Below are 19,771 nucleotides of genomic sequence, written 5' to 3' on the forward strand. Positions count from 1 at the left end.
CTAGTGTAGCTTGTGTAACAGGATTATAAAATCTGCAAACCTAGAGTCACCCAACAATGAAACTCACTCTCTCTCTCTCTCTCTCTCTCTCTCTCTCTCTCTCTCTGTGTGTGTGTGTGTGTGTGTGTGTGTGTGAGAGAGAGAGAGAGAGAGAGAATGAGAATGAGAATGAGAGTGGGTGATTATTCCTGTCCATTTAATGGATTTTCCCAGGGGAATTATGGTTTATAAGATGGCAGAGCAATAGTATTTTATTAGATGTAATTCTTTTCAGTAAGAACATTCATCCTATAACAAAACCCACACAAAAGCTTTTCATCTTGACGTTCTACAAAATATGAAAAATAGTAGTTGCTTAATTAATGTTACTTCAATAATAAATATTTTTCTTGGCAATAGTTGTTATAAATTGTCTTACCTTTTGGGAAGCCTTTTTTGGAATCACCTGGTTTGGTGCAGACATAAACAGAAGGCATACTTCGTAGACCCCATGCTTGTTGTGACAAAACCTGTAAGAATTAGGAAAGATAGTTGATGAACAATGTTTTAAATTAGCATATATTTCTCAAAAATACGTAAACCAGGGGTGCCAAACTGCTGGCCCGTGGGCCGGTTTCATAATACCGGAGCCGCGCCCACCCCATTGCCGGCAATGGCAAAAAAGCTCCGATACGTCACGCGACATCATGTGATATTGCGAGTTTGACATGCCTGTAGTAAACTATACAATAACATAACCACAGATCAGTAACATGGGCATGAAATAGTGATTATAAAATAGCTCCCATAAGAATTCCTTATGAAAAATTCTGAAGTCTTATTTTCAGTTTAATAATGTGAAGCATTATTAATAAAGTAGATTATGAATATACACTTAGAAATATTAAACCACTTATTGTCTCTTCAATGTTGTATCTAATTACATCTGGTTTTATTTTTATTTTTTTTCCAGATTTCCAGGTAATCACATCTAAAATTTAGTCTAGGAAACTAATGACCTGTACTTTTTCTGGCTGTTTTTATATAGATTTAAGAATAATTCGCTTAAATTTGCTTACATTTTCAAGTAAGCTGTGCAATGCACAGAACTACAGGTAGTCCTTGGCTTACAAGCATTTGTTTAGTGACTTTTCAAAGTTACAATGCCACTGTAAAAAGTAACTTATGGCCAGTTTTTACACTTGCAACTATTGCAGCATCCTTACAGTCAGATAATCAAAATTTGGGTGCTTGGCAACTGGCATGTATTTTTTACAGTTGCACTGTCGTGGTGTCCTGTAGTCAGCTGACCACATGACACCAGCTGATGTCCAACAAGCAAATTCACTTAACAATCATATGACTCATTTAACTGCAGTGATTCACTTAACAATTGTGGCAAAAAAAGGTAGTAAAATGGGGCACAACTCACAGCAACTGTCTTGCTTAGCAATGGAAATTTTGGACTCCATTGTGGTCGTAAGTTGAGGACTACCAATATTACAATTATTGAAAGAACCTAAGGAGGCTAGGTTATAGAAAAGATTCTAAAAGTCATTTGTTTCATACAGACTACAAAATAATGTAGTCTGTATGATAAATATAATTTATTAACAGGTATTTCTAAGATGCCTGGCAGTAACTGGAAAACTGCAGCACAGAAGATAAAAGAATGGGAGTGCAAGGAAAAAGCTTCAACATATGCCATCAATGCTATATACATGCAGTCCTTGACTCCTCATGGTTCATGTTTATAAAGTAAGAGCATATAGAATATTCATAGGCTTACAGTTAAACCTGGTAATCTACAGACTAAATTATCCATGATACATAGTTTTACATAATCACAGGTCCTGTTTGTAGGCTTCAGCTTGGCATTCAATATCATTATTGCAGAATTTTTTTACTCTGAACTAATTCAGCTAGCTTGAAGGTGGATTATTAACTTTTTGACAGATAGAAAGCAACAGGTGAAGCTAGGAAAAGTTACATCTAGTACCTGGGCAATTAGCACAGGCGCCCCTTAGGGCTGTGTGCTCTCTCTATTGCTCTTCTGTCTCTATACCAATGACTGCATCTCTAGGGATCCCTGTTAAAGTACTGAAGTTTGCAGATGATACAACAGTCATTGGTCTCATTCAAGACTAATGAGTTTGCATATAGATGGGAGGTTGAACAACTGGCCCTGGAGTGCAGCCAGAATAACCTGGAGCTGAACATGCTCAAAACTGTAGAGGTGGGAGTGGATTTTAGGAGGAGCCATTCTATCTATCACCTCTTGCTATATTCAACAGCACAATTTCAGAAGTAAAGTCTTTCAAATTTTTGGATTGCAGAATCTCCCAGGATTTGAAATGGACACCCAACATTAGAACCATCATTAAAAAGGCACAACAAAGAATGTTCTTCCTGTGTCAGCTCAGGAAATTCAGACTGCCTCAGGAGCTTGTTGATACAGTTTTATACAGGAATTATTGAGTCTGTCATTTGTACTTCTGTAACTGTCTGGTTTGGTTCAGCAACCAAACAGGGCAGGTACAGACTCCTTTAGGACTGTAGAAAGAACAACTGCAACCAGCCTGTCTGCCATAAAAGATATGTGTATTGCGCAGATCAGAAAAAGGGCTGAGAAAGTATCTACAGACCCCTCATATTCTGGACATAACTGTTTCAATTCCTCTCCTCTGGACTTATATTGCATGCCAAAACAACTAGACACAGAGACAGTTTTTTCCCTTCTGCCACACATATTGTATGGCTGTAGTGTTACAATTATCCTTATCTTCTTTATTACCTCTCTTATTGGTATCATTACTATGATTGTTATTACTCTGTTGCTTTGCATGTACACTGAGCTTCTGCATTGGAAACAAATTTCTCCTGTGTCTAATCACACTTAGTCAAATAATCTACATCCTATCCTAATCCTACCCTGAAATGAGTCAAATGCAAGTCAATTCAGCCAGAACTCTGTAAGAACCCAAGCAACATCAGACACTAACTTCATATCCAACGGAAACTACAACTAGTCCACCCTCAAGTAAATAAAATATTTGTCAAAGAGAAAATGTGGATACCACAAATACTCCTGTCCTAATTATACTAAAACAATTAAAAGATTTCTTTTGTCAGTCTTATCTACTCTCTCAAGCAAAGAAATACTTATTACTGGTAGTGCTTGAAATCTCTCATTTCAGACATCTTTCAAAATAAAATTCACTCTAGCCACAACTGAACTCAAGAGCTCAAGAAAGTCCAGTTGCCTCGTGAAAAAGCACCTTTGGGATAATTATGATCTGGATGACTGAGAATCTCCATAGTCAAGAGCTCAAGGTGCTGCAAAAGAAATCTTAACATTTTCTCTACAACATTGCTTCTGGTCTCTATCTTCCCTGCCACCATTGCCCTTTTTTTCTTCCCCGCCCCAAGAGTATGCTTATTTCAATTTTTCTCAAAATTATCATCCATATATTTGATGAAGTGGACTGAAATTCACTACAATTTATGACATAAGAATCGTAAACCTTCTTGATTATGTTTTTACTCGTTAACAGTTTATTCTTCGCATTGCAGACTGGAAAGTGATCCTCGGATATAGTCTACCTCTAGATAATAGTAGATACCCCGAATGAAATTAGTAAATGTCCTGAATCTAATTATACCAGCTGGAAACTTCAGGACAAATCCAGACAGACAAACCCTAATTATTGGCACAGATATACAGCGGAGCAATTGCTTATAACCCTGGCTACAGGCAGGCACCCAACAGGAAAACTAAATCCATAAGCAACTCCGTTACCTTAAACGCCGGGAGACGACCGCAACAAGCCATCACGGAGGCCGCCATCTTGGCGTCACCCAAATCTTGTTCCGTGTCCTCCTTTGGCCGCAAAGAAAAGGTTCCCACCCCATTTTCCTTCCGCAACCGCCGTCCCGATGCAAGTACTGTAGGCCAATCGTGGGTGGGAGGCGTTTGTGTTGCTTAGTAGTGGCGGGAGGTGGAATGGCGAGCTCCCTTTAATTTGAGAGATGAGTGGAGGGACGTCCTTCCGTTCTGTGTATTCTAAGCCCAGGCAGACGGACGTGGACAGAGCTTCAGCTAAAAATGTTGAAAGGACGTCCTTGAAAGGATCATTGTCCTGAGTGCAATATGTTGTCGTCCTCCCCCCCCCCCCGGGTGTTCTTGATGCTCTCTGAGCTCGCTTGTTTTCTTGCAAACGTTTTATTACCCAAACTAAGTAACTTCATCAGCACCAAGGACCCCTCATTTCAACCCTGAGCTGCAAATATTCCCCTTTATGAAGGCAATAAAGCTTTCCTCCCTATGATTGGCGCCTCCCCCAGGGCGTTCATTACCACGAGACGAGATTACGGAGACCTATGGCATAAATATCGCTAGGACTTTTCATCTTCTGACAGTTCTATTCCCACAAAGGGACAAGGCGTAATTCTAATCACTTTAGCAATTCAGGTTTCAAACAACTACATTCTCATCTCTATGGCAAGTCAGGCTTGTCTGAGATCATCATTAATAGGCCGGGGAATGACATCATGAGCTGGTGACGGTTCTCGGGCGCCCCAATGCGGGTCTGGGCCTGGCGATGGAGGCGGCTGATGTGGCTGGAATCGTGAGTGCTTCTCCGAGGCTCCTCATTTGCGAGGATCTGATGGTGGTTAGCGGTGGCACGAAGTTTTTGGCCGCTGGTTATAAAGAGACCAAGTGAGTGAAAGAGGCCTTCTGGCCTGTAGATTATACTGTTAACGGATGCATACTGATTGGCATGATGGGAATGGTAATCCAATATGTTTTGAAGAAATCAAATTGGTGGGGGCTAGTTTAGATATTGTATACGCTTATTGTATAAGCAAAGAGGCAAAAGAAAAGTAATATGGAGACAAAGATAGTGAAGCTTCTGATTATATCTTCTTATTAATTGCGAATTATGACACTACTAATATGGAGAAAGCGCCAGTTTGGTGTAGCGGTTAAGGCACCAGGCTAGAGACTGCTGGTTTTAGTGTACAGAGCTCTCTCAACCTTAGGAAGGAAGCTGTGGCAAATAATGACCAAAAAAAACCTTGTAAGGAAAACTTAAGGGACTTGTCCAGGCAGTTGCCAGGAATCATCAATAACTAAAAGGAACCAAAACAAAAACAAAAGCCACATTTGGAAGTTTCTAAAAAAGATACTGTCTCTTTCCAATAGTAGCACTAGTTATCTTTCACAGTGATTCAATAATCCTCCAAAAGCAAATTTTTCATAAAGATATGAATTGAGAGTAATGGAAGACTTTATTCCAAGTATCTGTATGGGGACAAACTACCAAGCATGATTTACCTAGGAAACTTCTGACCACCTCTTAAATTCTTCTTTTTAAGACGTTCTTATTCACAGGATAGAGGAAGGCACAAAAGATTGCCTATATTTGAATAGAATCTAACCAATATCTAATCAATGGAGATCATTTAAGAGACCAAATGGAAATACTGAGAACTTGTGGACATTTTAATTTATTGTTAGATTTCTACATAGAAATTTTGGGGAAGATACTTATAACATGTATCTTTTTTTTCCTTTTTATTAAAAAAACATGTATCTTTCTTAATGGGCTGTAGGAATCCTGTGGATATAATGTACCTTGATTTTGGCATAGAATTTGACAAACTACCTGATAGTAATCTGATTTGGAAGTTAATATAGGCTATTGGGTATTTGTTAATTAGCTGACAAATGTTAAGGGCTTGGCAGATTGAAAGATGACAGAAATTACAAATTCTAGATGAAACAAAACTGTATGAGATAGCGTATTGTAGAAGACAGAAACAAAACTCAATTGATAGTTTTGAGAAGTGGGATGAAAAAGTACTTGAGGCAGCATACAAGCTGAAAAATAAAGTTAAAATAACAAAGTAGAAACAGGAAAAAAATAAAATGCACAAAAACAAGAAGGGAGTATATTTGGCTTGATAATCACATTCTGAAGAAGTATTTTGACTTATAGCTGACCTTGTTGAATATAAGGTTGTTGAAAATGTAAATTCAGTTTTACTCTGTATCAGTAGATATATTGCTCCACTATATTTGCATTGATCTTCTTTTATCTCAAGTACTGTTTTTGTTCTGGTCATCATGTTTTAAGAAAGGTTAAGAGAAATTGGAATAGGGGCAGAGAATGCCAACAAGTGAGATTAGATTTAGGTCTGGGAAAAAAACAGAGCTATAGGTTAGTAAACTACAGGTATCTGAAGCATTGCTCTGCTTTTTTTTTTAAGAATTCAACACAAAGAGATAGCTTCCGTAGAAAATATTTATGTGATGTTTATTCATTTAATTGACAGCAATGATGATCTTTTCATTTATGACTGTACTACTGCAAGCAAAAAACTTCAAGTAAAGCAAGAAAGGTGAGTATTTAATTTCCCAGGTATATAGAACATTACTTCTACTGCAATCTCATATCAAGGACAAACAACTATGCTAATTGGGGCTAATTGAATCTATAATTAAGCATCTCTAGAGATACTTCTGGAAAATATGGCATTTACCTCTCTTAAATAAGCATTGCCTATAAGAGGAAAGAACCTCTGCAGTGCTTTTTCTACCATGATGTCAATTAAAACACAAATTAAAATCAAATAATTGAAATAAATAGTAGGAAATAGCTTTTCATACTTCCCTTCTTCCTTAATTTATGACATGATTAAAGGAAGGTTGTTCTGAAAAATAATTAAAAATATCTCATAAAGTATAATTGGAAGTTGTGCTTGAAATAGTTTATTTTTGAATCAAATGTTTCACATTTTTTTCTCTTTTTAGTGAGGATGGAAAGCCATTAAGCAAAACAAATAATATCCTTGCCTGTGCATTTTCTTCATCAGGGAAGTATTTTGTTCTGACTGATGACAACAAACAATTAATTCTTTTCTGCAGAAAGCCTTCCTGGGAATGTCTGAGTATAAGGTATGGGGAGGAAAATGTTTTTTTTTTATTTTTTTTTAATCTAAGCATTAGTAACAGAAATGATTATGCAGGCTTTCAGTAGACAATCAGTTTGGTATAGCAGTTAAGGCACTAGACTATAAACCCAGAGACCATCCATTTTTTAGCATGAAGTCCACTGGGTGACCTTGGGGCCCTTACTCACTCTCAGCTTGAAAGCAGGCAAGGGCAAATAATTTCCAAGAAAAGTGCAGGGACTAGCCCAGGCAGTTGCCAGAAGTCAAGACTGCCTCAAGGGTATACACACAAGTTTTCCTTTCCAGAATTTACCATTCTTCTCAGATTTGTTTCTTAGCTTTATTATTGTGTTTTATATTTTTGTTGTCAATTTCAACTGCAGAACAGCCTACAAATATTTTTGTATTGTTCTGCAACTCCTTTGGATAAGCCATTGGCTTCACAATTACTTTCCATGACGTTGGCAAATCTCCCAAACCATGTGCGAGCCTCACATACTGGTAATGGGGTTGTTGTTTTTTTCTGTGAACCTAATATAGCTGCTTCCAAGCTGAAGTCTTCTGGGTATCTTTCCCAACCATCTTTAGAATTCTAGGAGATAATGGGTGTTACAGAACTGTTATGTTTTTGTTTGTCACATGTAGACCATGTTAGTTTTTGAAGTTCAGAAATGTTGAATTATATTTTTATTATAATTATATTTCTTTTCAGACCTGTCATGAGAAGATGTACCTCCCTGATAATAACCTCTGCAGAAGACAAGGTTTTGGTTGCTGACAAATCTGGCGATGTGTATTCTTATTCAATAATAGAACCAAAAAATGCAGGAACCATTGAGCTTGGACACTTGTCTCTTTTGTTGGATTTGGTACACATGAGTTTTTAATAATATATTTTATTAAAGGCTAATCAAATTTAAGTCTGTCTTCATCTCATTACATCAGGGAGGGAAGATATGTTACAGATCCTATCAGATAAAGAATTCCACTTGCCATTCCCCCTGCCCGGTGGAACATTCTCCCCCTGACCTTCCAGAAAGGCATAAAAACTTTTTCTGCAATCTTGCTTGGGACTCACATAGCTGCATGCAGGCATGAGGCTGGCTAGTGTCCTGAAAGCCCTCCTCCTGCCTTTTAACTAACTTTGACAGTTATTTTTAATTCATCCATGCTTTTTTTAAAAAAAAATTATATACTGTTTTTTATGGTTTGATATTTTATCTGTACACAGCCCAGTGTCAGTCTGTGAGGGAGATGGGCAGCTTTGATAAATATTTTGATAAAAATAAAATCTTATTTTTTTCCTCAGAATCACCCCTATGAGGTAGCTTGGGGTGAGAGGTGGTGTGTACTGCTTGGTTAATGAGTTCAATTTTGTCAAATAAAACAAAAAAAACATGAACATTTTCTGTATATTAATAATTATTAAGATAAATGGGTATATAGGTAAACATTTGTTATAGACAAGTAACTTTTGATTATTCCTTCGAGTCTTTCCCAGACTATCAGTTTGAAGCCAAACAAATGTTATAATTGGTGGGTGGATAACTATGCCTGAACATGTCATTGATCATATTTCTATTAATCTATTGTCATTAGTCACTGAGTCCTGATGACCGATATATTGTAACAGCTGATCGAGATGAGAAGATTAGAGTTAGTTTGACTAAAGCACCACATGTTATAGAGTCCTTTTGCCTGGGTCACAGAGAGTAAGTATAACCCAAAAAAACCTATTTTCAATATTTAAGCTCAAGCTTCATAATAGCTAATTTTCTAATCATTCTCTTGGGATCAGAAATGCTTTAGACTACTTAAAAAAATAATAAATGTTCACTTCCTTGGAAGTTTTTAAAGAATCCACTTTAGCTCTGATTTTAGAAGAAATAAATGAATTGAATGCTGAGGTAATTCAGATTCTCAGAAAAGCTTATGTTGCTATTTCAAAATGTATCTAAGATGTCATCCATTAGAACATTCCCTAGCATAAAAGGGATTTCTTAACAATAATCTAAGAGTATTTCAGAGAATTATTATTTTCTTTTGTGTGCGTGTGATAATCTTAGTCCCCAACAAAGGAGAAGAATTGAGACTTTCCATTTCTACTAACCTAGTAGTTTGGAAGCATGCAAATGCAAGTAGATAAATAGGTACCACTTCAGTGGGAAGGTAACAGTGTTTTGTGCACCTCAACATATAGTCATGCTGGCCACATGACCACGGAAGAGTCTTCAGACAATGTTGGCTCCTTCGGCTAAGAAACAGAGATGAGCGCTACCCCCTAGAGCCGGATACACCTGGGCAGGGGGAACCTTTACCTTTATTTTTTCCAAAAGGATCTAGATTCAAGTGAGGCCTGCTGATTTTGTATGATGATTCATTCAGTGTCTCCCCAGTTTCTTTTCCTTGTTGTGTAAATTCACAATACAGTAAAGCAGTAATTTATTTCTAAAAAGTCTTCAGTGCATTTGCCATTTTTTTTTCATGGTTTGATTTCTCTAATCCATTTAATTTATCACTCTAGTGTCATATTTATTTGGAAAATGTTGATATCTGAAGTAATAATGGTTTCTAGTGGTAATCAATTAGTAATCTTAATGTTCAAAGAAACACTTCACACTTTGCTACTTATAGCTATGCTATACAAATCTAATTAGTATGATACTTGAAGCCCAATACTTCAGCTTGATTGTGAAATAAAATGGAGGTCTGCAATTCAGTTTACAGTTATACAGTACTTTATTTTAGTTTTTTCTTTTATTTGTCACTGTTATGTAAAAATTGGAGATGAATGTACTTTAAGAATATGAATAGATTGCTGGACTATTTTTAAAACTGACTTATTAAAAAGAAAAAAATATTACAGTAAACTTTTTCATATGCAGATTTTTCTCATAATACAAGGAAAGATATCAGTCTATGTACAAAATTTCTTGCACATCTGTATATACATATAATTTTACTCTTTATTGCTTTTGTTTCAATTTATTTTTTTCTCTTTAGATTTGTCAGCAGAATATTGGTAGTGCCAAACTTTCCTGATCTTCTTTTATCAGCATCCGGGGTATGTAAATTATCTGGGACTCTATACATCTTCTAGAATGTTAATAAACTACTTATAAAATGCATTTTCTTTCCTCTAATATGTAAAAGATTCAATTTCCCTTGCTTTCTCTCATATTTTTGGCTGAAACATGAAGAATCATTAACACTATAGGAAATCATCATTCTCACATATATTTTAGACCTTATGATTCATTATTAATATCTAGTTAAGTTCAATATGAAATAAAGTAATATGTTATTAGAAATAATTAGAAATCTTGTATATTCATTGTTGAATATATATGATATATATATACATGTATTTTGGAGGACTTTTAAACCATTGGTTGAATTTATAATTGTGCTAAGTCACAGTGTGGTTTCTTTGTTTTTTTGCTCATCAAATTGTGTTTATGCACATTGTGGTGACTTACTTATGACTCATGCTTAGATTTAGGTGTTGACCCAGCCATTATAGCTTGTTTAACCAAGCTTAGATAAAGGAATTATAGTTTAGTATGATATGAACCTTGTTAACGGGTATATATAAGAGGTCTCAGTGCAATTAATAACTCCTTTCCTTTGGCAAAAATAATAATTAGCTCCTCTCTTGAACTTCCTAGGATGGTACATTGAGGCTCTGGAAGTATAAAAGTGGAAAAGAGCTACATTGCTTTCAGTTGAATAATTTGAATATAAATGAAGATAGTAAGAATGAGAAGGTAATTGTTTTTTGTATGGATGTTTTCTATAATATAGTCTGCACGTTTCTACTTCTCCTTGCTTTTTGTACATCTGTGCTTGCTTTTTTGAATGAATTTATTGAACTGTCATAAAGTTCAGAGAGCAGGTTTATGCTACTGAAAACCACCTTTTGATTCTATAAATCAAAAGGTGATTTCTTGGTAAACAATATTTTGTTACTCTGAGAAGTAGCCATTGTAGAATGCAATTACTTCACAACATAAGTATACTAATTTGAGGAATGCTAAATTATCTGTTTGCATGGACAAGCAGATACTCATACTCTTGTCTGTTGTACTAACCATTATAGTATATACCTCCACTATGTGGACAGATGTACTGATATACTAAACATTGTAACTAAACAATTGTGCATGATTTAATGGTTACACCAGTCATGGAGGTCAAGGGCATTTTCATTTTGCATACTAACTATCCATCCAACCTCTGCCCCCTCAGATCAGGGGTATCTAACCCCCGGTCCATGGACTGGCACCAGGCCACAGACTGGCACTGGGCTGCGGCATGCCATAAACTCAGGATGCAGGCAGCACACGACACCACGCTCCCTCTGGTCCGCGGAAAAACCTCTCTCCGTGGAATCGGTCCCTGATGCCCAAAAGGTTGGCCGCTGCCTTAGATGTTTTGTATTTTTCATCTTGCTGTCTTTGCTGAGAACAGAAAATAAGAGACAGCCTGTCTTTGTTATAGAAAACTGGGTATATTTTTGACCCACAGGTTTCTTTTTACTACTGTTTTTCTATTTCTTCCTACTTCTTCCCACACATTAAAAAAAATCAGCTCTTGCCAATTATGATTACATTTCTTTTCCTCCTCAGAAATATGCAGTCTCAAGAATAGCTTATTCTTGTGACGGAAATTACATTGCTGTTTTATATGACTGGTAAGAGGAAAAAAATAAAATTACTATAGAAGCAGCAGACAATTACATTTTTTTTCATTATAAGCTATGTCTGATTTCTGTCTAGTTTATACTTACAGGTAGTGTTTAGCTTACAACCATGTTTAGTGAACATTGAAATTTACAGTGGTAGTGAAAAAAGTTACTTCTGACTAGTTTTGACACGACCGTTGCAGCATGCCCATAGTCACGGGATCAAAATTCAGATGCTTGGCAACTGGTATGTATTTATGACAGTTGCCGTGTCCCTGGGCCCGTCTGACAAGCAAACTCTATGATGAAGCCAGATTTACTTGACAACCATGTTACTAACTTAACAATTGCAGTGATTCACTTAACAACTCTGGTGAGAATGTTTGTAAAATGGGATAAAGCTCACTTAACAACTGTCTTATTTAGCAATAGAAATTTGGTGCTCAATAAGTTGATAATAAGAGTTTATAGTAGATTTCTAATGAATGCTCACATTGTGAAGCTGCTGACTATCTCTTCATGACAGATAATGGGGATTATTCCTTGAAACATTAGGAGTTCCTTTAGCTGCCATAGCTCTAATGAATTCAGCAGGAGTTGGTTCTGATCAGATGTGAATTAATCTATATCAAGAGTAGGCAACCTTGGCTCTTTTATGACTTGTGGACTTCAATACCCAGAATTCCTGAACCAGCCATGCTGACTCAGAAATTCTGGGAGTTGAAGTCCACGTGTCATAAAAGAGCCAAGGTTGCCTACCCCTGGTCTATACCAAGGCTCTCCAAACTTGACAACTTTAAGACTTGTGAACTTTAACTCCCCATGCTGGCTGGGGAATTCTGGGAGTTGAGTCCACAAGTCTTAAAGTTGCCAAGTTTGGAGAGCCCTGATCTATACTATATCATTTCCTTTGCCGTGTGGGAATAATTTGATGTGATTGCTTCTAAAAGTATTCCTGCAGTATCCATCTTCCAGCTTGATGCCGGTGCTCAGAACCTAATTTCTAAGCAGCAAATAACCTTGAGCCACAAAGGTTGGGATGTTGCATTTGAGGAAACAGGTGGGCTCTGGGTACTGCAGGAGAATCAGCAAATACCTCTTCTATTCTACCAACCTGAGGATGGACAGTGGCAGGTGAGAGAATTTGTACGATCACAGACTGCTACATGTATTTATAATTGTGTGAAATATGGCAAAGGATTCTGGCCAATTGCTGAATTACTATGGTTGGGTTACCATGTATTTCTGTATTGTAATACTTAAGCTCTTTAACGATTCTTCTATGGTTGCTGTTTGTTTTGCTAGATCTAAACAAGAAAATATAGTTCAATTTAATTCCCTCAAATTAAAAATTAGAGTATTGTTAGAAAATATGTAATTGAATATTATGCTGAGTGGGATAGAGTAGCTCAGTTCAAATCATAACTAATATATGTATGAATGACAGACATATTTGGGTGTGGGTGTGCCAACTGGTGTAATGAAATCTGTAAATGACCTTGAGGGGCAAGAGAAAAAGAAGCTGAGTAGGGGAGCCGTGGACAAGAGAAGGAGGAATTCCTAGTTGCTTAATGCTCAGAGAAATAAACTTAGGAAGGACCCACCCTAATTGATAGATGGTTAAAAGTCACTATACTGTAGGAAACACAAGTAATAGAATCATGCAAGTCGGAAAATACAAACTTCCTGCTGCTACTTTTAACCTTTTGATCAATTAGGACAGGCATGTCAAAACTGCTGGCCCATGGCCGGATGCATCACATCAAAACTGCGCCCATTCCATTGCCGGCAATGGGAGGAAAGTTGCAATACATCACGTGATGTCACGTGATGTTGCGAGTTTGACATGCCTGAATTAGGGTGAGTCCTTCCTAAGCTGTTTTCTCTGACAATTAAGCATCTGCAGACTCCTCCCTGTCTGTCTGATTGTTTTTTTACAACAGCATTTCTGTTGTTCCCCACTCAGGTCATGCACATACGCCATTACAGTTGGTTTTCTTGGCTGGCACCTTGTCAAAGGAATGTTTTTCCTTTAGTCACTAAATCTCTTTATTACAGCACATAATAAGGCATATTGTTTTTTTTATTATGTGCTTGAATAACAGTATATAATATTGTATGTTCTTTGGTTGTGTGGGAGCATTTGATATATATACTATTGTATTGCAAATGCAAGGGATACTATCTGCCATGCTACATATTTTGTGGAAAAATTTAGAGTAATTACTAGGCTGATTAGATTAAATTACTTTCCATCTCAAAGGGAGGTTCTTTTCATTATGCTTGTTCAGAAGGAAGATCAGAAGCAAGTAAATATAACTTCTTTGCCACATCTATCCTGCCATTCTGTTGGTGGCTAGGCTTTTGGTTTGTTAGAGTATTGTACCTCGGTTTGAAGACTTCTCAGTTAAACTTAGGAAAAAGAAAATTTTATTTATTTATTTATTTATGAGACTTATATACCGCTTTAAGTGCAAGCACTCTCTAAGCGGTGTACACCAGTAAGCAATGTATATATATATTTACATTGCCCCCAACAATCTGGGTCCTCATTTTACCTACCCCAGAAGGATGGAAGGCTGAGTCAACCTTGAGCCGGTGAGATTTGAACTGCTGACCTGTTGAACAGAGTCAGCTAAAGTGACCTGCAGTACTGCACTCTAGCTGCTGTGCCACCTCGGTATAGCAGCTCAACCTGGGAATTCTATGTGTATAGGTGCACAGCTACAAACCAAGTGTAATTGTGGGTCAGTACACAGTACGCAGTACACAGCAGTCTAAATTCAAAAACTAGATCTGTTGAGGCAAAAGAAGCACTGACCTAATTTACTAAAAATACAAGTAAAATGTCTTTATTGTTGTATACTTTCATGAAGACATGGAAATGGGTCAGGTAAAACAAAAGATTATAGGAGCTGTCCTCAGTACAAGCCAGCCCATATGAAAAAAAAACAAACCCTGTTTCCTATGAAATTTTCAGTAGCTACTGTTTTTTGTTTTGTTTTGTTTTCAGCCTGTTATTGACAAGAAAGAATTAGTGAAAATGTCCAAGTACATATGTGACCATTGGAGAATGTTTCAAGGTAGGAAAGATGAGTTTAACAGACCAAACAAATGCTTTATATGGAGGGTGTGACTATATTTGGAGAAACCATCCCTGAAGTTCTATAAAAGCTGAACTTTAGGTTTAGCTTTGGTTTCTGCATGAGCATTGGTTCTTGGAGGTGGGAGAAGTTAACTGGAAGCCTCATTGCTTTAAGCCAGTGTTTCTCAACCTTGGCGACTTTGAAGATGGGCAGACTTCAACTCCCAGAATTCCTCAGCTGGCTTTAAGCCACAGGGATCAGGTATTAAAATGTCCAACTTACTGATGAATACCGTGAGAACACAACAGAGTGGTTCTCTCATACTTGCCCCCTCCTGGTAAGAAGTAGAATGTTGTGCACAGATCTTAACTGTATCAGCAGATGAGGAAAGGGGACTATTAAAATGCAGTGATTATCGTAGATAATTAACATCACAGAGCTGATTAATGAGTCCTGCTCTTAATGCCTAATTAGTGGTGCTACTCCTATGAAAACGGTGGTTGCTATATCTTTTTGTTGCCAGCATTTTAATAGCTCTTTTCCATCTCTTCCTCTTCTAAAGGGGAACAAAGTATCTCTTCTGCTGTAACATGTTGAAAATGGGTAAGGAGGGTGGGAGTGAATATTTCAGTCGTTTTTTGGAACGGTTGCTGAAATAAAAAATCCACCACAGTTAATTTTGTGCAGTCAAATAGAAAGACTAATTAGATACGTAGAGCTGGTGATTATTTTCTTTGCTGAGGCAGAAAAGTATCGCAGTCCTAATGGTAGCTGTTTTTAGTTCCGCGCAGTAGTTGAGTAAAATACCAGTTAATATCATCCTTAAAGTCACCTTGTCACTTAAATTTGCACAGCATGATGCTTAGCATAAACTTCTAATGGATATGGATCTTTGCCGGAATGAGGAGTGCACTCCTGTGACATTGGTGAGGAACCAAGCAAATTCTCAATTGTAGCGCATTCTGACAAAAAACAGGGGAGAAAGGATAAATGATCATAGAATAACCATGCATATTGATTAGTTTCTAACCCTTCATAGTTAAGCAATTAATCTCTCAAATAATGGTAAACAAGCTCTTTGAGGCCTATTGGCAGACTTAATGTTTTAGGAAAAGTTGAGGCAACCAGGTGATAGATCCACAACATTTGGTTCAGGAATAGAAAGAATGCCTTTGATTTTAAACTGTGATGTGCTTATTTTGGGAGTTTATAGTTTTAGCATTACAGTTTTTCCCCATTTTTGGGTTTCTGTCCGTTTTCAGTAATACACACACACACACACAAACACACACACCCACCCCTACCTCTTTCTTGGACAAGTGACTGGAAGGATCAGTTATATTAATAGTGCACTGCAGCAACTAAAAGAGCAAGAAATTTGGAGAGTGAGCAATCCAAATGTGGTTATCTGTTCTCTTTCTAATAGTTCAGATATGCTTATCATTAGCTAGCATAGGCTAAAGTTTTACTTGTCATAAACCAATGGGAGAGAAACAACTTAGCTAATCTGATAGAATGATAACTGCCAGGTATTGAATGTGGGAAAAGAGGAACCTACAGCTTTGCGCAGCTGAAATTGGAATAGGTTTTTTTCCTTCTCCGTGGTAGGAGATAGGTTATAAGGATTTAAGTATCTGTTCCCATCTTAGGCATAAACAAAATCCCTGCTTATAAATATTTACTAATTTGCCAGGCACTATAAAGTAACTGTTATTTAAAATTCTAACCTACTCTACCTTCTGCAGGTGCTATGGACAAAGAGAGCTGCTTCCAAAATCTCTACAAGGCGTCTTTTGATAATATGTCCATTTATCTAAAAAGGAAAGAAGAGAGACTACAGCAGCAGAAAAATAAGAGGAAAGATCCACAGTATGAATCAAGCGAACAGACCAAAAAAGTCAGAACTGAAGAACTGTCCTGATAATACTCGGTGCTATCACATTTCTGAGTTTGGAAGCAGCTGAACAGAAAACAGAAACTTTTCCTTAGGCATAACTGAAATTAAATCTGCCTGATGGTTAGTGTCAGCATACCTCACCCCTGACAAATAGCAAAAGAAGTAACCTGATTAACAAGCCACATCCCAGTGCCTTTAAGTAACTTGTTTCTAAATGTATGGCTTTAAAATGTTGCTTGAATGACAGTGTTGAAAATAATACCTAGAAAAGGATTATAACAAAGAACTTCTCCAAATCCAATTGATTAGATTTTCTTCCTGAACCAAGAATATGCTGTCTCAACAATGTCAAATGGACCCAAATCGTTGCCTAGTGTCAAACTTCTACCCAGCCATCTTTTCCAGAAGTTGAGGCAATATATACCATATAGTTATATAAGAAAGAACCTGGATTACTGCCAGAGTTCATGGTCAAGCCCAATTGTTCTTGGGATTTTGTATCTGAAGATTTTGTTGAGTTCTCTAGTAGATGTGATCTACTGAATCATAGAAACAACCGGAAGGAAGCCCTTAAAAATGGCTTTGCTTAACTCCAGTTGTCTTTAATGCATTTAAATAGGCAGAAACACAAATTAAGTGTTAACGTAGTTCATGGCAGCTGTAATACAATATTACAACAAATAGTGTCTGCAGTAAGCCTCAATGATGCAAAAATGATTGTATTAATCACTTCATGTCACAAATCTGCCATTAAGTAAGGACATAATATCTAATACAAGAACATAAGTGACAGTATTTGGGTCAGGACATGTTTGATTGGCACTGTAATTAAGTTGACCTCTTTCAACAGTAAAAAGGTAAAGGAGTCTCTGCTGATTTTACTCTGCTGGTCATTGCTGACCATAGGCAGCGGTGCTTGTTTCAAGGCTATTGAGCCAGCGCTGTCTGAAGGAATTTCCTCAGTTCATGTTGCCATGGAATTATTCATTTGAACAGTAAAGAAGTAATAAACATTTATGGAACATCTATTTTAGACTGCATTCAGTCAATGTGAAGATCTCTCAGGTTTTTTTCAGTCCAAAGCTTGCAATTTGATGTTAACAACTGCAGTGCTTGAATAGTATTTAATCATCCTTAAGACATCTGAGAGATTTGGCGATATATGTGAAAACAATTTGCACTTGATCAGCATCTTGTTTTGTGTATTTAAATCCCAATTAGTGACATGCAAAATCAAATGTAAAATTTGGATGATTGTGGATACTACCCCCATTTCCTTTCCAGTTATTTTGCATAAAGAAAATAACTGAATTTGAAATATTTATATAGATTTTGACCATGCAGAGAATAAAGCCACATGTTTTGATGCATGTCCAATATATACATGAGGCAATGTCAAAACTATAACAGAATCACTGAACTCCGAGATAAATAGTGATTACATTATAATAGCTTTTCCAAAAAGCTAGAATTAACCTTGATGAATTTATGCATCAAGCATATATTAGTCTTTTCTTCAAAGTACTTGAGTCCTGTCCTATTTTGGCAGCTGCAATTTAGTGTATATTTAAAAGAAACAACGCCTGCAATTAATTGCAGGTGCAGAATGCAGAGTTTTGATCACAATAGCTCCTTTTTTTAAAGACCTAGTTTATTTTAGCTCCTTTTGTTGGTTGCATCACTTCAATCTGCTTTCTAGCCTAGGACATACTTCCCAGATGTAGAAAATGCATTAGTAATTCAAGCTGAAAAGACATCAGGGCTAATGTGCTCTTCAATTTACTTTGTATTGCTCCAGTAACAGACACAGTCCAGTCCTATATTTACCAAATCAAATCCCTGTTCAGTTCCTATAATTAACAAAACGATCACGTTGAAATAGTGAGAAGAAGTAGGATGGTGAAAGATTATAATGACATGATTTTAAACGGTGAGTAGTTCCCACAGTGTAAAAAAGAGGGGGGGGGGAAATCCCCATGACTCACTATGTCCCATAGCATTATTTAAAAGTTTTCTGTTTCTGGAGTAGTTTATGAGGGGAAAAAGCAATTGATTTCTCCAGGCACTTAACCATGACATGAACACACCCTGGCAACCTCTTTTCTGCCATGTTGCCATAACATTGTTCATCTCATATTCAAAACATAGTTCTGATGGCTCCTGGTGTGTTTGTTAGTTGTTCCAGTTTTGAAGTAGCATTTTCTTTCTTATGCAAGCCATAGTAGACTAAGCACAGTGCTGTCTTTTTTCTACCAAAATCTTCCTTCTTGCTCTGTCTGGGTCTAGGAATGTAAGGAACCATGGTATTTTGGCCTGATTAGAAAAATAACATGAACAAGGAATAAAAGGGATCAAAAATTCCTGAATGGCGCTTGGGAGTAATTTTAATATTGCCTCCTGAATCTGAATCATACAAGGTGGTATACATGAAAGATAACCCTTTTTGGTTCTAAATATTGGAAAGAGAAGAACAAGCAATTACAAATGCTTAGCAATAAACTTTGAACAGCACAGCTTAACAAAAATCTAAGAAGCTAACAGGCTGTTTACTTGGTCCAGGTAGTTGTGTGATTTAATTTAAACTACTCAGCTCAGTCATTCGTGATGTAAAGTATGCTTCTCATAATACTACATTTACTCCATCCTTAAGTCAGAAAACCCTTAACCCCATGTGGGCTGTAAAAGTTGGAATGCGTAAAAGAAGGAAATGTTAATAGTCTCTTTGGGATGCTCTGAAGGAACGTAATGCTTTCTTTTTTTAACAAGCTATGTAATACTTGATGCTCTGACCCTTCTGATGCGATTCAGTGGGGGAAACCCAATTTAACCATCTATTCAGCCTTCAGTTATCACCTCTCTTTAATACATGGGTGTCACGATGAATTGACATGTCATGGCATATTGATGTCGTGATCTATTGCGACTTTTTTTTTTGCATTACTGGAGCTGGGGTGGGCACAGCCTCTGCATGATGCAACCAGGCGGGCTGGCAGTTTGACACCCCTGCTTTAATAGATTTATAGGTTACTCCCTTAAAATAACAAAACATTAAAACTATATTAAAAACAGGAACTACTAAAAAAAATAGAACTTTTCCCTATTGTTTTCCCATCCCTTTTAACTAAAAGCAAAACCTGAAGATGTTTGTCCTAGCAAGCCGATGATAAA

General features: G+C 36.9%; 2 protein-coding genes across 2 annotated transcripts in view; one reads left to right on the top strand and one right to left on the bottom strand.

The window, feature by feature from the left end:
• The window catches only part of NDUFV3 (NADH:ubiquinone oxidoreductase subunit V3), a 16,877-nt gene extending 12,910 nt beyond the window's left edge, over positions 1-3,967 (bottom strand). The window contains exons 1-2 of the mRNA XM_039368795.1: positions 3,779-3,967; positions 419-509 (exon numbers count right to left, since the gene is read on the bottom strand). Of these exons, the coding sequence (XP_039224729.1) occupies positions 419-509; positions 3,779-3,826 (139 nt within the window). The 5' untranslated portion in view covers positions 3,827-3,967. The remainder of the gene's footprint in view (positions 1-418; positions 510-3,778) is intronic.
• A 408-nt stretch (positions 3,968-4,375) lies between these two features.
• On the top strand, positions 4,376-17,631 carry WDR4 (WD repeat domain 4). Its single transcript, XM_039368784.1, has 11 exons — positions 4,376-4,699; positions 6,319-6,384; positions 6,797-6,940; positions 7,649-7,805; positions 8,536-8,648; positions 9,940-10,000; positions 10,605-10,703; positions 11,565-11,629; positions 12,571-12,754; positions 14,634-14,703; positions 16,452-17,631. Exons 1-11 carry the CDS (start codon positions 4,581-4,583, stop codon positions 16,625-16,627), a joined length of 1,254 nt encoding a protein of 417 aa, XP_039224718.1. The 5' UTR covers positions 4,376-4,580; the 3' UTR covers positions 16,628-17,631.
• Positions 17,632-19,771: the final 2,140 nt, after the last annotated feature.

The sequence above is a fragment of the Crotalus tigris genome, unplaced genomic scaffold (assembly GCF_016545835.1).
Source record: "Crotalus tigris isolate CLP2741 ecotype Arizona unplaced genomic scaffold, ASM1654583v1 scf7180000017601.7605149639:7615979, whole genome shotgun sequence".
Lineage (NCBI taxonomy): Eukaryota > Metazoa > Chordata > Lepidosauria > Squamata > Viperidae > Crotalus > Crotalus tigris.